We start from the raw sequence: 15,112 nt of genomic DNA, 5'->3' as shown, positions 1-15,112 counted from the left end.
TGATTATTGTGTGGATACTTTTGTATTTTCAAATTACTAATTACTTGTATTTTAATTAAATACATTTTTTACATCAGTATTTTGTATTTTATTTTGTTACATTTTATGAGCCAGTATTTGTAGTTTGTAACAAAAGTTTTTGATACATTTGTGCCCACCTGTGGTAATGATAAGGTATAGAAACACATCTGGGAATAAACAAATGAAAACAGAGACTGCATTTATGTCATTTAATTACAGAGGCGATCTTAGTGGAGCACACATTTGACCACGTTTCACAGCATTTCATAAAATGCATAAGCTAGTCCATGCATCGCAATGCACTATTTACAAACTAAAAACAACACTGCTCATTGTCAGACAGCCTGATAATGTGGCATATAAAAGCTCCAGATTAACAAAAACATGCACTCATATTTAGGAAATTACATAAAAAGCACATTTCACAGAACAATCTATTCATAAACAGTCTTCAACAGATCTTTAACCCCAAATATTAAAGTAATATTCAATGTACAACTCATATTCAAATTAAGACATATTTTAAGTTTTTTGTTTAGCCATACATAATCTTTCTTCTCCTATAAATTATTAACAAAAGTTTTGTGTTCGCAGGTCCACCTCGAACATAAGTGCACACAGCTGTACTTATAGTACACTTTTGATTGGGATACATCAGACTGCTAGGACATGGGATGCCAAAGCTAGATATCAGTTCTGAATCCTCCTCAGTCAGCATATGCTTTCATGACCACATAAAATGTGCTGACATGCAGAAAGGACTGAGTGATGACTTATGGCCTCTAATTTGGATCTGGCAGAGAAGGGTAACAAAAAGCTCTTCAGGAGGAGAACTCCTCCAGGAAAACAACAAGAGATGATGTCTGAGGGGAAATAATGGCAACATTTGTAAACATTTAAGAGCTGCAACATATTCAGAGATTAAAAAAAATGAAAGAAGTTTCTCTCTTGCTCCCTTACACACACACAGACACACACACACACACACAGACAGACTGAGGATATGAACACCACAAGAGACAAAATGAAATCTAACAGAAGATTGACTACATGATTGTCATGACAACAGAGAACTGAGGCTATGTGGACGTTAGGCTCTCACCCATGGAAAAGGAGGAGCCAGTCTTCCACATTTATGGAACTATCTGCCTTGCTGATCATGTGTATCTATGGTGGCTCAGGGTAATCACATTCAGACCTCTGGTGTTACTGACCACGACTCATTCACATGAATTCCTTCTGATGGACTTTGAAAGCCACATCAAATGAGAGGGCTATCTCGGTTTCAACTTTTTTAAAGTTGTCAGGGAAAGTAAGGGGGCTACTGCAACAACAGGCTTTTATGTGGTAATATGAATAGGCTTATGGTGATCCATTATCGTACAAACTAAAATGGCTTCAGAGTTTGAGAAAAAAATTACTGTATGGAATCGAACATTATCTGAGAAGTAACTGCGAGCTGTACCTGACTAAAAGACAGACAGCTGCATAGACCCACCCACATTATATTCAGCAGAGCCAGCAACAAAGACATTTGATGATCAGTTTATCTAAACAGACCAAGTCCAAGAAGACGTCTTGTGAAGACATTCATTGAGACTCCGATTATCCACACAGAGGGATTGTTCATATGTTACAGGGTCTCAGTTGGCTGACCGTGCGCAGAGTAGCAAGCAGAAGGCAAGAGGATATCCTCAACAAGCGTAGACGTAAAAAAAGGCATATGTGCAGGGGAAAAAAACACAAACAAAAGGCTTCCATGAATATCTTCTATAAATGCTTGGGATGTAAGTGCTTATTCTACGAAGCGTAGAAAACGAATCGCTGGCATCAGCTGCGGCCCAGACTCCAGCCGCGAGAGTCCCAGAGAGAGTGCAGAGCGCTGCGCTCCTGGAACACGACGCTCGGGGACATGAAACGAAGTGTGACGCATCTCTCTGAGTGAACATTCAGGCCGAGCATCAGGGCTTTGAACAAACGCCTCAAAATGGCCTACTGAGATTAAAGCATGATTACCGTAAAAATGTCATAATGTGTTTACATTAAACATAAAATTCATCCACCAAAAAAGAAAAAAAGGGAATATGTACTGTATTAGGGTCACTGTTTGGAATGAGAGAGAGCAGGGTTTGTGGGACTGAAGCACTTTAAGGCCAAAGGGGCAGTGGGTTCAGAGTGAGGTCCCGTGTGACCTGGGGGTCACGAGGGTCACGCGCTGGAGCCTGTGATCTGGCTGTTGTAGTCGGCGGTCTCCATCTTGAGGATGTAGGGGATGATGCTGTCGATGGGCACGTTGCCAATCAGCCCTGTAAAGAAGAGCTCCTCCGTGATGCTGGAACTCATGAGCCGCAGAGCAGGGAGGCGCATCAGGATTCGAGCCAACCTGCACACACACACACACACGCACGCACGCACGTGTGCACACACACACACACACACACACACACACACACACACACACACACACACACAGTTAAGAGAAAAAGGTGAACATTCAGTTTTAGAGGCTGACTTATTTGACTGATATTCACAGCTTCAAGTGGCACATCACATTCAGGTACAGTACCTGTATGTGTCCTCTGGGTAGGTCTTCTGCACATAGTCCTGCAGCTCCATCTGAGCTTTCTCCTGAAACTTCTCTATCTGGCTGTTGTTACTCAAGCCGGGGTGGTCTGTGAGATAGATCATGAACCATATGAGTCAACTAAAGGATGATGGGACCAAAGCTAAATTACTCTTCAGTTTAACCTCATCTTGCTGAATTTGCAATGGGTTAAGATTAATGACTACATCTTTAAAATCACAACTACATATCTACTAAAGTTATTGTTTCAGTTTGAGAATATAAGAAAAGAATGACAGCCTTGCTAATGCTCTGGAGGGGTTAAAATAGTAAAGTACAGGTTATAAAACGGATAGTTCCGGTCCTTGATTATGATTGGTTGAATCGCGTTCGATGCTGTTGTATATTTTCCCAAAATAGCACGGCTGAGACCGCATTTCGCTCTATATTAATGCGTTTAGAATGCACAGTTAACGGTTACAATTCAAAGTTGCTGAGCAACAATTCCGATAAGAATCTACTAGGGGTGGAACTATTCTATGGGGACTCTGGGGTATCAATTTTTAATGTCCTATATGTGGTAGCCGTTTTATAAAAGCAATAAGCCCCTTGAGGCCGTTCTATATTGTGAATATTCGCTTCGCTCGCTTCGTGCCTAACAACACCCCTCAGCTGTGCTATATTCACGAATGGCACGAATGGCCTAGAATGGCCTCTCGGGGCTTATTGCTTAAGTATAAACTCACCTGGACTGAAGAGCACGATGGCTTTGAGGTAGGCGTACTCATAGCCATCCGTCTCCAGCTTGCCCATGCTGTTGCAGAACTCCTGCAGCTTCCAGATGTGCTCCATCACCAGCTTGATGCGGTCGCCAGACAGCTTCTCTGAAGAAGACCAAACAAGGGTCAATAACAGGCACAACACAGAGCGAAAGGATTATGAACCAGAATCATTATTGGTATGTACATTATATGTATGTCTATGTCTGATATTCATGATGTTTCTTTGCTATTATTTTATATCTTTTATTTTATATTCTTATATTTCTTTAACCGTGCTGTGTTCCTCCATGTATGACATGACTTTCTGTCTGTATGTCCTTGGAGGGGGGATCGAATGTTTCTGTGCCTGCATCTGCCGTCAAAGGAGTCACTAGTAATCTTTGCATTCTCTGCGTCAATTAGTCTTGAATTTCCCCTTCACAGGTCAATAAAGTATCTATCTATCTATCTATCTATCTATCTATCTATCTATCTATCTAGACAAATGCCTAATTAGCATCATCATTATAGCACTGATTAGGTTAGCCTGGTGATTCTTTTTGTTTTAAAGTATATTTTATTGGGCTTTTTGCCTTTATTATGACAGGACAATGAAGAGGAGAAAGAGATGGAGTGGGATCGGGAAATGACCCGGGTCAGACTCAAACCTGGGTCCCTGTGGGCACTTGGGCCCATATGTGGTACGGGCCCTGTAGCCAGTTGCCCCCTATCCTGGTAATTCTGCTGACTCAGTGAGGTCTATGGAAGTTGGGCCCAGTGATCAAAACTCTCTCCCGTCAATTTACACCACTGGACCTACAAGTGGCACAGTATACTGCAGACATACCATCCTGGATGCTGGTCTGTAGGTGGTTGACGATTGCTGCCAGGATGGTGGAGAGATTCATGACCTGTGAGCACTGTGCCAGTCCCAACGTAAAGAGCTCGTTCCAACACGCCCGCACCAGCGCCGTGTGACACTCCTGTCTGCAGCACACACACACAAACACACAGAGATTTACAGATCAAAACTCACAGGCAGAGTGCAGAGGGTAGGACTCTGAGAATGTCTGTACATGCCTGACTATCTAGTACCCAAACAACATTCTTTCTCTCACACACACAAACACACACACACACACACACACACACACACACACACACACACACACACACACACACATATACAGTCAGTGTCGGAGCTCTCACCCAAGAGCGAGAAATGTTGGTATGGAGCGTGCCCAGTGCATAGAGAGGAAAAGCAGGCGGGACGCAGACTCACAGATGTAGTGAACATTCAGATACTCTGGCATTGGACTGGGCATCGTCAACTAGAGAGACAGACAAAGGGGAACACAATGATCAGTTTCAGTCTATTTATATATTTACATTTCAGCTAATTAAGTTTTTTTTTTTATTGATAAATAAAAAGCAGTGTTCAAATTTGATTGCATCTCTATATCTAGATTTTACAACAGCTTTGTGAAAAAGCCTCTTGCCTACGGTTGAATCACAGATTCGATATCTGCTACCACTGCCACTCACACTTGTGCCATTTTGTTTAAATCACGATTATTTTGATCAATACTGAGTGATCAAAACTCTATGACACCATCCATTTTCTAAACTTTCAAGACCTTAAACTGAAAAACAAATGTGCAAATGCTGTTTAAAACTAGATGTACCGCAGAGCGGTACAAAATATGACCGCCGCCCAGTCCAGCACATTTTTCCCCCAAAAATAAATCACGCTGAAAGGCCTATATGATTCTAACTGTCTCACTAAATTGCATTATTCACACTCAATTCTCACTGGTATCTGCTAGACAACAAGTACCAAAACATGATTAGTTCATAGATTTCACATGTAAAATTCATTTTATACATCCCCACCCCCCATCTTGCCTGTTTATAATTCTGAGAAATTCTTGAATTGTGTGCATGTGTGCCTGTACATGTTTATGTTTATGTGTGTGTGTGTGTGTGTGTGCGTGCGTGTGTTTGCCTGCGTATGTGTGTTTGTGCATGTGCATGCATGCGTACATATGTCTACTGTGTGAGTATGTGTCATACGTATGATTACTGTGAATGTATGTGTGTGCATGTGTATCTGTTTATGCACATGTGTGCACATGGAATGGGTTAACATGACCCCTGGAGGCAAACATACAAAAACAATTGGTCATCCTAGGCCCTACGGTTCTCAAGATATTCACAGAAAACTGTGTCTGCCCTACCCTCCTTTCGGGGGGTCCAGTACAGCTGGGGGGCTACAGATCAAAACAAAAAACAATGGTTCCATGCTATCCATGTGGGGTTACATGCCCACCAAGTTTCGTGTACCCCGGTCTTTCAGTGTCCCAGGAATCCTTGTTGGTGTACGGTCACTAAATGTACACATAAATTATTTTATTGTAAGGCCCCCCATGAACGAAAGTTCACAAAACTTGGCATGCATTCGGAGGGTGTCATAATGATCCTACACTTTCAATTTTGTGCAGTTTTGACCATGTCAGCCAGAGATATTGTGATGAAAACACCTAATTTTTTGCTTTTTAATTTTTAACTAGGTGGCGCTATACATGAAATAAGTGGTAATGGGATGGGTTGACATGCCCCCTTAAGACCAACATACAAAAAAAAAGGTGGACCTCCTAGGCCCTACGGTTCTCGAGATATTCACAGAAAACTGTCTCCGGCCACCTACAGGCCAGTTGGTGTATAGTAACATAAATTAATTTCTTGTGTGGCCCCCCATGAACGGAATTCCACGAAACTTGGCGTGCATTCAGAGGGTGTCATAATGATCCTACACTTCCAATTTTGTGCAGTTTTGACTATGTTAGGTCAAAGATACCTGCGATTACAACACCTCATTTTTACTTTTTTGTGTTTAACTAGGTGGCGCTATACATGAAATGAGTGGTTATGGAATGGGTTGACATGGCCCCTTGAGATCAACATACAAAAAAAAATGGGCCTCCTAAACCTTACGGTTCTCGAGATATTCACAGAAAACTGTGTCTGCCCTACCCTCCTTTCGGGGGGTGCAGTCCAGCGTGGGGGCTACAGATCAAAACGAAAAACGATGGTTCCATGCTATCCATATGGGGTTACATGCCCACCAAGTTTCGTCTACCCGGTCTTTCAGTGTCCCGGGAATCCTTGACGGAAATTTGGACATGCGAAAAAGAAAAAAAAAGAAAAATCTGACTAAACCTATATGACCGCCGCTTCGCTGTGCGGCGGTCATAATAATTCTACAATTACCACTGTAAAGTGAAGGGGTGCTATAAATTCATAACTAAAGACAAAACAAGAAAATGGCTGCAACACAGAATATAGCAAAATAATTGATGTGTTGCCATTATGTTGTTTTCATAATTGTATAGAAAAGAGTACCGAAGCCATGACGTAGCGTTGTCAAGGCAGCAATTTCACTGGATCTAAACAAACCAATTTAATAATAGTGGTGACCATAGTGGTGGCTTTCTTAATCTATTTAAATAATTTTATGTTTCTAAGACGTTAGTATAATTTTTGTTACACTGTAGGAATCACATACTACAACATATATTCATACAAACACGATCAAATTTGTGACTATACAGTTTTATTTTAGCATAGGTTTCCTTCATAAAAGAGACCTGCATATAACTTCACAGCATGCGGTTAAAATCCTTAAATTCACGGATGTGTCTTGGCTGTATTTTTGGGGCAAAAAACTTCACTCTTAACAGCCAGTCAGCATTTGATAAGGCTTAAAATATTAGCTGGGATTTTGTTTCTTACTATTACACCTGGCAGGGAATTGTGCTGTGTGGCTAAGCTGCTGCCGAGCAGGTAAAACACATTTAAACGGCTATAGCCTACATTTGAAAAACAATGTATGAGAAAGACACAATGTCACATGTGTATGCTGTCGATGACACTTCAAAAGTTTGTTTAGATCCAGTGGAAGCGCAACGTCACACTTCGGTACTCTATCGAAGACTGTTTGGAGTCTTAATTGGAGACTGGTCATCATTTATGTTTCTCCCACCTTGAAGCTGACGTGGGTGTCTGTGAGCAGGGGCCCCTCCACTTCGATGATGGGCGTCACCTGGTCCCGACTGATCACCTGAATGGTGGCTCCGCCCACACAATCCGCCTCCCCCAGGCTCTGCCCCCCTCCGACCTCACTGGGGTTCAGAGCTTTAGCCAGCGTGTCAAAGGCACTGCCAACACACACACACAACAAATACACATTCAAAACACTCACACACACATTTCAGGCTATGCGTCAACACTTTATCTATGTTTCCACACACACACACTTCAGGCTATGCGTCAACACTTTATCTATGTTTCCACACACACACACTTCAGGCTATGCGTCAACACTTTATCTATGTTTCCACATACACACACACATACATACACACACACACACACAATAAATGCACATTACTCAACGCTTTAATGTATGTTTCATCCTGTACACACACACACCGTGTGATTTCAGTAGACTGATCCTCTTGCGGTGAATCGGCAGAATCTCCATTGTTGAGTGATTCGTTCAGGTTTGCAAGTGATGTCACAACATTGGCGAGCGTTCCCAGGTCACCCTGATTGGACTCTCCCTGTCGAGATTGAAAAGTGGGGAAAAATGAAACTCTGGCTTTGTTGTATTTTAAAAAACAAACACTGTGTGGCAACTGATTACTTATTTTAAGTTACGTTTTGGGCCTTTCCGCCTTTACTCAATTAGGACAGTGAAGAGATGACAGAAAATGAGTGCGAGAGAGATGGGAAGTGCGTTTTGGGAATGACCTCAAGCCGGATTAGAACCTGCGCTCCTGTGGGCACTGAGCCCGTTCGTGGTGCGGTACACTACGGTACGCTACAGCTCCCCCCAACTGATTGAGTTTTCCTCCAGTGTACCTTGGTGTCAGTAGCCAGGAGCAGCGTGCCATCAGCCTGAATGAGAGGCTGCTGGATGTTCACCAGCATACCGGGGTCCAGCAGACCTGAACTACAAGGAAAACCAACAGGTAAAATCACTTTACAGCAAATCAAAACACATACACACACATTTTTGTTGTGGCATTGTGCGTGCGTGTGGCTCGACGGTGTTTTATGCCCCCAATGTCGTCTTCCAGGCAGCGCTGCCACCGCTGAGTTAAAGGCACCTAATCCTAAACCTAAACCTAACCCCAACCCTAACCCATGCCTAATCCTAGTGCCTTCCAGGCAGCGCTGCCTTAAAGACAACGTTGGAGGCATAAAACCTCAAGAAACGTGTGTGTGTGTGTTTAAGTACGTATAAGTGTAAGTACCGTGCGCCATCCTTATCAGTGATGAAGGTTGGCGTGGCGATGAGTGGACTCCGCAGATCTTTGCGGATGTAGATCTTCTCTGTGGAGGCAGCGCAGTTGGCCGGCTTTTCTCTCGGAAGATCCACTGGCTTCCTCTCACTCTGCACAGCTGCGCGTGTGCGCACACACACACACACACACACACACACACACACACACACACACACACACACACACACACACACACACACACACACACACACACACACACACACACACACACACACACACACAAAGTATGAGACACTATGTATTCTGTGTGGCCATTCTTACAGGTGCCTTGTAAAATAGGTGCATGTGTCTCTGTGTGTGCAAGACTCACACTCCATTTTCATGCCCATCTCCAAGCACTTCCTGAGACGGCAGAATTGACAGCGGTTTCGATGGTGCTTGTTGACTATGCAGTCCTGGTTGCTGCGGCAACTGTAGGTTAGGTTCTTACGGACGCTCCGCTTGAAGAAACCCTTACAGCCCTCACAGCTGACTGCCCCATAATGCCTCCCTACACAGACACACACACACACACACACACACACACACACACACACACACACACACACACACACACACACACACACACACACACACACACACACACACACACACACAGATCAGTGAAAAAAATGAGTAACAGACAAACAAACACAAGCATCCTTCGAGTGTGCTGTCTGTACATGTGTATATTTATGCTGCTTGTATATATGTGTGTGTGCGTGTGTGTGTGTGTTGCTCACATCTTAAGGATAGAGTGTACCTGAGGCCTTGTCTCCACAGACCACACAGTACTCCACAGGCTGCGGCCGGCCCATGTCTCCTGCCTTTCCCAGCAGCCTCTCCACTGACACGGCATCTGCCACTATCTGCACAGGAAAGGTCAGGCCCACAAAGTCATTGGATTCAGACAGCGACATACATACAGTACATAAATGCAGAAGCCTGAAAAGTTGTGGGTTCAATTCCCAGCTTCCACCACTATGCCCTTTAGCAAGACACTTAAAGGTTGTATCAGCGATAGCGGGGATACGTCACTTCTGTTGATGTTCAAACAAAACAGAGAGCTAGCTCGCTACTCCCTCCCTCTCCCTCCCGTGCAATTAAAGCGATGGTTCGGAGTAATTTTACCCTAGGGTTCTTTGCACCATGACCCCGAGCCAAACACCCTCCCAGAACCTTTTTTCCCTTGGTCGAGCCCTGGTCGAGTAGCGCCGTCAGAAACGAATGACGTTCTGCAGTCATGATGGAACCAACTTTTATCTCGTAAATTACCCCACTAATAATGCCCTGAATGGTACGAAACTTCTGCAGTAGTACAACTACGACATTTAGTCCAATAACGAGGCATTAGAAAGTTTGTAAGTGCACCAGGAGTTTATTTAAATAAGACTTGCCTGATTATCTGCTACTATACCGCTGCGTCAACGTTTCTTCCGTGATTTGGGAAAAGCCTGTAAAAGTCCTTGCAGGAAGCGATTACATCAACGTTTTTCGGTATATCCAGTTTTAAATATTTTTTTTCCGAAGTTAGTAATAACTAATAATTGTTGCAAACTGGACTACGAACAAAATATTAGTGCATTCCTGGATCTACATCCTTATGCATGCTTCCTGCCAGGACTTTTACAGGCTTTTCCCAAATCACGGAAGAAACGTCGATGCGTGGGGTAATTTACGAGATAAAAGTTGGTTCCATCACGACTGCAGAACGTCATTAGTTTTTGATAGCGCTACTCGACCAGGGTTCGACCAAGGGAAAAAAGGTTCTGGGAGGGTGTTTGGCTCGGGGTCATGGTGCAAAGGACCCTAGGGTGAAATTACTCCGAACCATCACTTTAAAACTCTCCTAAACTCTCCTAAAATCTCGTCGTTTATTGGTTGATACACTTTATTTTGCCTTTGAGTGGGTTGCCAACCCTTGTTGATTGCAATTGTTTTTGTGTACAGATCTCGGAGCCTAAGCTGCCTACAGAGACGCATTTTTTTGACAGCCTGCTTATGGGGCAGACAGCTAGCGGATCGTTAGGAAAGATTTGATGAATGTGATAATTTATGTTTGGGCCTTTTTGGGCCTGAAATCGCTAATACAACTTTTAACCCCAAGTTGCTCTGGGGACAATAATATAATTGACATACGTAAGTCGCTTTGGATAGAAGTGTCTGCTAAAAGAATAAGGGCTCTATTTTGGGGATCTAAAACACATGGTCACTGGCGAATAGCGTAAATACATTTAGGGGTTTGTCCAGTCCACATTCGGGGTGGTTTTGTTATCAAAAGTTGTGCGCCTGACGCAAAAAGGCGGCTCTTATGTTTCTTAATCAGTCATGGGTGTGTTTTGGGCGTAACATCCTTTAAACCAATAAGAATGACATCTGTCATACCCTTTAACAGCAAGTAGCGCAACTTCAAACAGCGCAGGGTATTTTGAAAGTCAGCGGTGCATTTGAAGGAATCTGCTTACACATGAGACCGTATGGAACAGGTATTCCACTAAACCATGCTTTACTAAAACCTAGCAGAGTATAACCTACATGCATGTGCACTTTTATTTTAACTCATAGGCAAGAGTTAAAATAGGTAATAGTTAACTCAAGTGAAACTAACTTCACCGTGCAACATTTACCCCAGTAATGTTCGAATTACTTAAAACCTAAGGACATCTATCCTGCAGACATCTTGTGACAGTGCGTATTCAGCTATGCTTCTAATGTGAATTTCGCTATAGACCAGGTTTTTCTTGGTCAGTGGCGTAATGCTTTTTAGATGGTGTAAGATAGCGATTTTTAGATAATGCTCTAGACCACACCTTAGGTCGTTAATTGCCACACCCCTGGGCGCATTGTTTAATAAAAGAGAAGCGCATGGCGAAAAATTTGAGTGTTAGATAGGAATACTCTTTGCATCGTGATAAGAATACGCTACACGCTGCGTTTCTGAGCATCAAAATAGGGCCCTAAATGTAAACTTAGGGCCCTATTTTACTTATCTATTTTGGATAGGTAATGATCCAGGAATCAATTCATGAATACCAGCTCAGTGATGAAAACAAAATTACTTAGTTCACACTCTGAGTGTGGTTGAGGCAATAGTTGTACTGGGTAGAGTGGTTACATTTGTTTCTATGGTTGTTATGGGCAGTTGCTATGATGACCACAACCAGAGGCTGTACCTGTATTCTGCCAGGCATCAGGCTGTCTGCAGTGGTAAAGATGAGCTGTTTAGCGTTCTGGCTCTCCGGCGATGCCAGGATGACTTTACTGGCCCCTGTGCCATCAGGCGATGCCAGGATAAATTGCTGCTTGGGGTTGCATGTAGGGTCCACAGTGGTCACTATCTGGATCTTCTGACCTGTCTGCTGGTCAGTCACAATCTGTCGGAGGAACAAAAAGAGAGGGAGATCAAGACTGACTGCATTCATTAAATTAATTTAAATCAAACACATGATCACCTTCAATGTTGTCAAGAGTGCAAAAACTTGTATTTTAAAGATAAAAATGTTGCCCCAAACTGAATGCACTAGGGTTTATTTTATGGTTATAATTATGTATAGAGTGTATGAGTGTACCTGAAATTGTCCATGCATCCTGGTGGGTGTGCAATGCTGTGCACTGACCATAATGTGAGATAACTCAATGAGTTGAAATGAGCTGACATGTGTTTGAGTGTGTGTGTATGTGTGTGTGTGTGTGAATGCATTGAGGTGTACTGACCATAATGTGAGATGAATTTATGAACTCCATAATTTGAAATGAGCTGATGTAAGGGTGTGTGTGTGTACCTGTATACGTTGAGGTGTATTGACTATAGAGTCAGTGGAGATGATCTGGATCCGTTGTGGGGAGTCACTCATAACGGAGGAATCTGAAGGAGACGTCTGTACCCACACACACAAACACACACACACACACATCTTTACTGTAACTAAAAACATCCCAGCAGTACAACAAAAAAAAAAATACCACACACACACACACACACTACCAATGGCTAAATGTGTAAATGTGCACAATTTGAACATCTTGAAAGGTCAAGCATCGTGTTTCCATGGCTACCAAAGACTGAATCAGCTATGAAACATATAGCTCTATTACACAGGAACACTATCATATTATTACGTGCATTGTTATTACAACCACAGAGAGCTGAGATACCCACAGCTCACATAGCTTCATAGCAGAACCATGACCAACAAATACCTACACACAATTAGAAACACTCATGTAACACACACACACACACTGACCTCAGCAACCTGATCAGTGGCCACTATCTGCTGAGTGAGCACCTCCATGTTGGTTGTCATGGTGATGTAGTGTCATGAGTTGTGTGGGAGTGGCGTGATTCCAGCCACATCTGTGAGATGGACACATACATGGGAATGATAAGCATGTGGTTGAGATACAGTGCATATTTAGACAGAAAACATCAACGGTGTGAGGACACTTAAGTATTCTATAGACAGAATAAGAGTCAGTTTTATGAGTCAGTTTCCTGAGCTTTCCTAAACGTTCAACCAGTGAGATGTCATCAGATCTGAACTCTATTAAGTGTTGAAGACATGACTAGCCTGATGAGACTGCCTCAGCTGTATGTCACCACTCTGGATGCACTGTAAGGGTCGCAATGATTTTGTATGCTTCATCTATGACCAAATTGTAAAGACAAAACTTGCTTTGAAGGGAACACTACTGTTCAGTAAACGCGATGTTTTAGAAAAAAGAAAACTAAGACGTTTAATGCTGTTGACATGCTGTTCTAGAAACACATGAGAGGTTTGTTTCTGCAAAACGACAGGGCAACGCCCACTAACAAGGCACAAGGTCACACTGAAAAAAAAAAAAAAACCTGACAACATTCTCCAACTATCTTGGGAGGCAGGCCAAATAAGTCATTTAATATTCATCTGACAGACATGATTTTAAAAAGAAATAAGCTAACGATAGAGTTGTGTGAAGGAGTATAATTTAATTTGCAGCTGAGCCTACGACTATGTATCTTGAATATACACCTGTGCAACATTCATTATATTTGCAATTGCATTTAAAAATGCACTGATTACATTAATTATTGATTAACGGGGGACATTTTTGATAGGGTGAATTGAAGTCAATCCGGGGCGTCGAAAGACAGCCGCGAAGAAAAAACACGGAACAAAATGGAGAATTTGGCTATGAGCCAGCGATACCTTAGGCAGCCATTAAACAATGCAAGTAAAATTAATTTTATCCGATTCGATCGGCGTGATATATAACGTTTCACTCCATTAATGTGCTGACACACATACGGCTATGTGTTCGACTCGCTCTTAATGCATTCGCTTCTCACTAAACCAGCCCCTTTCCCCGAGATGGCAAAGGTAAAAGGGTCGGGTTCATTTGCGCGAAGGCTAGGCTAGCCTATTAGCCGTTAAGCTAATAAGTAGCGTTGAAGGCAGCTTTTTGTTGCACATGTGGTTCCTAGCATATATTTGTCAGCAGCAAGTCATGACACGAACGAACTGCTTGTGTTTATGGTGAGGAAAACAGCGAAGGTCCTTTGATAACTACATCGACGCTGTTGTCGAAAATCTGAGGCATTCTGACAGCAGTCCTAGACATCCTACTCCAGTCTGAGTTTTCCGGGCTATCCATGTCTCACAAGAATAGCAATGTAGCCTGCTAGCACAAGTAATAATCCTCGTTTTTCTTGCGAACACAATTCGGTTACAAAAGAGCTCTGCTGAAAGTCGATAAACATCTTACCTGTAAGATTAAACAACGTAGAATTTGGAAGTCGGGTTAATGAAAAGTATTTGTTTATGTTTTTCATCTGTGAAAGGTCATAGTTCGTGACCCCGTTCCGCCAGCGTGCTGGGACGTTTTTTTCTTCTTCCTCCCTCTCGTTGCGCGCTCCTATACCCTTTTCTCGATCCTCGTGCACATACAGTACAGCAGTGGAGCCAGGGCTGTTCGAGTCAGACAGCGCTGACGTCAGTCTAGTCTGCTCAGTCTACCTTTGAGAATAAAAAGCTGATTGGCGAGATGTACACTTATAAGTAAACGTAATGTTACTTTGATTAAATCCACTGAAAGTATCTGTAATATATGGTTCATAAATTATTACTTTTCCCATTTTAATGGCTTTTCTACAAAAATGGTTTAGGCCTACTAGTCATCAGGATTTAAGGAAATCTTCCTTAGGCTTCTTAAAATCACTGACGTGTTTTGGCTTTATTTTTATTTTTTTGGCAAAAACGTCACTCTTAACAGCCGCCAGTCTTTGAGAAGACGTGAAATATCCACTGGAATTTTGTTTCTTTCTATTACACCTGCCAGGGAATCCGTGTTTAAATATAGATAGATAAACACGTTTAAATATAGATAGATCAATAGATAGATTGATCCCCAAGGGGAAATTCAAGGTCTCAGTAGCATAC

The 15,112-nt window shown here is 42.6% G+C and overlaps 1 protein-coding gene across 2 annotated transcripts; it reads right to left on the bottom strand.

Annotated features, from left to right (window-relative positions):
* Window positions 1–216: 216 nt before the first annotated feature.
* Window positions 217–14,673, bottom strand: nr2c2 (nuclear receptor subfamily 2, group C, member 2). 2 transcript variants are annotated; one of them, XM_076266038.1, is made up of 15 exons: window positions 14,439–14,673; window positions 12,941–13,050; window positions 12,476–12,571; window positions 11,867–12,067; window positions 9,457–9,562; window positions 9,025–9,204; window positions 8,664–8,811; window positions 8,269–8,359; window positions 7,837–7,967; window positions 7,388–7,562; window positions 4,555–4,676; window positions 4,193–4,332; window positions 3,331–3,468; window positions 2,588–2,693; window positions 217–2,404 (listed from the first exon to the last, which is right to left on the bottom strand). In XM_076266038.1, exons 2-15 carry the CDS (start codon window positions 12,998–13,000, stop codon window positions 2,230–2,232), a joined length of 1,869 nt encoding a protein of 622 aa, XP_076122153.1. In that variant the 5' UTR covers window positions 13,001–13,050; window positions 14,439–14,673; the 3' UTR covers window positions 217–2,229. The 2 variants fall into 2 exon arrangements, with proteins under 2 accessions (XP_076122153.1, XP_076122154.1); XM_076266039.1 differs by lacking the exon at window positions 14,439–14,673 and having other exon boundaries at window positions 12,941–14,304.
* Window positions 14,674–15,112: the final 439 nt, after the last annotated feature.

Source organism: Alosa pseudoharengus, unplaced genomic scaffold, assembly GCF_046254945.1.
Source record: "Alosa pseudoharengus isolate Yale_2024_CS ecotype anadromous, Long Island Sound unplaced genomic scaffold, YU_APseudo_1.1 YU_APseudo_1.1_scf_4, whole genome shotgun sequence".
NCBI classification, from domain to species: domain Eukaryota; kingdom Metazoa; phylum Chordata; class Actinopteri; order Clupeiformes; family Clupeidae; genus Alosa; species Alosa pseudoharengus.
Note: the sequence above shows the minus strand (reverse complement) of the source record. Positions and strands in the feature narration are given on the sequence as shown.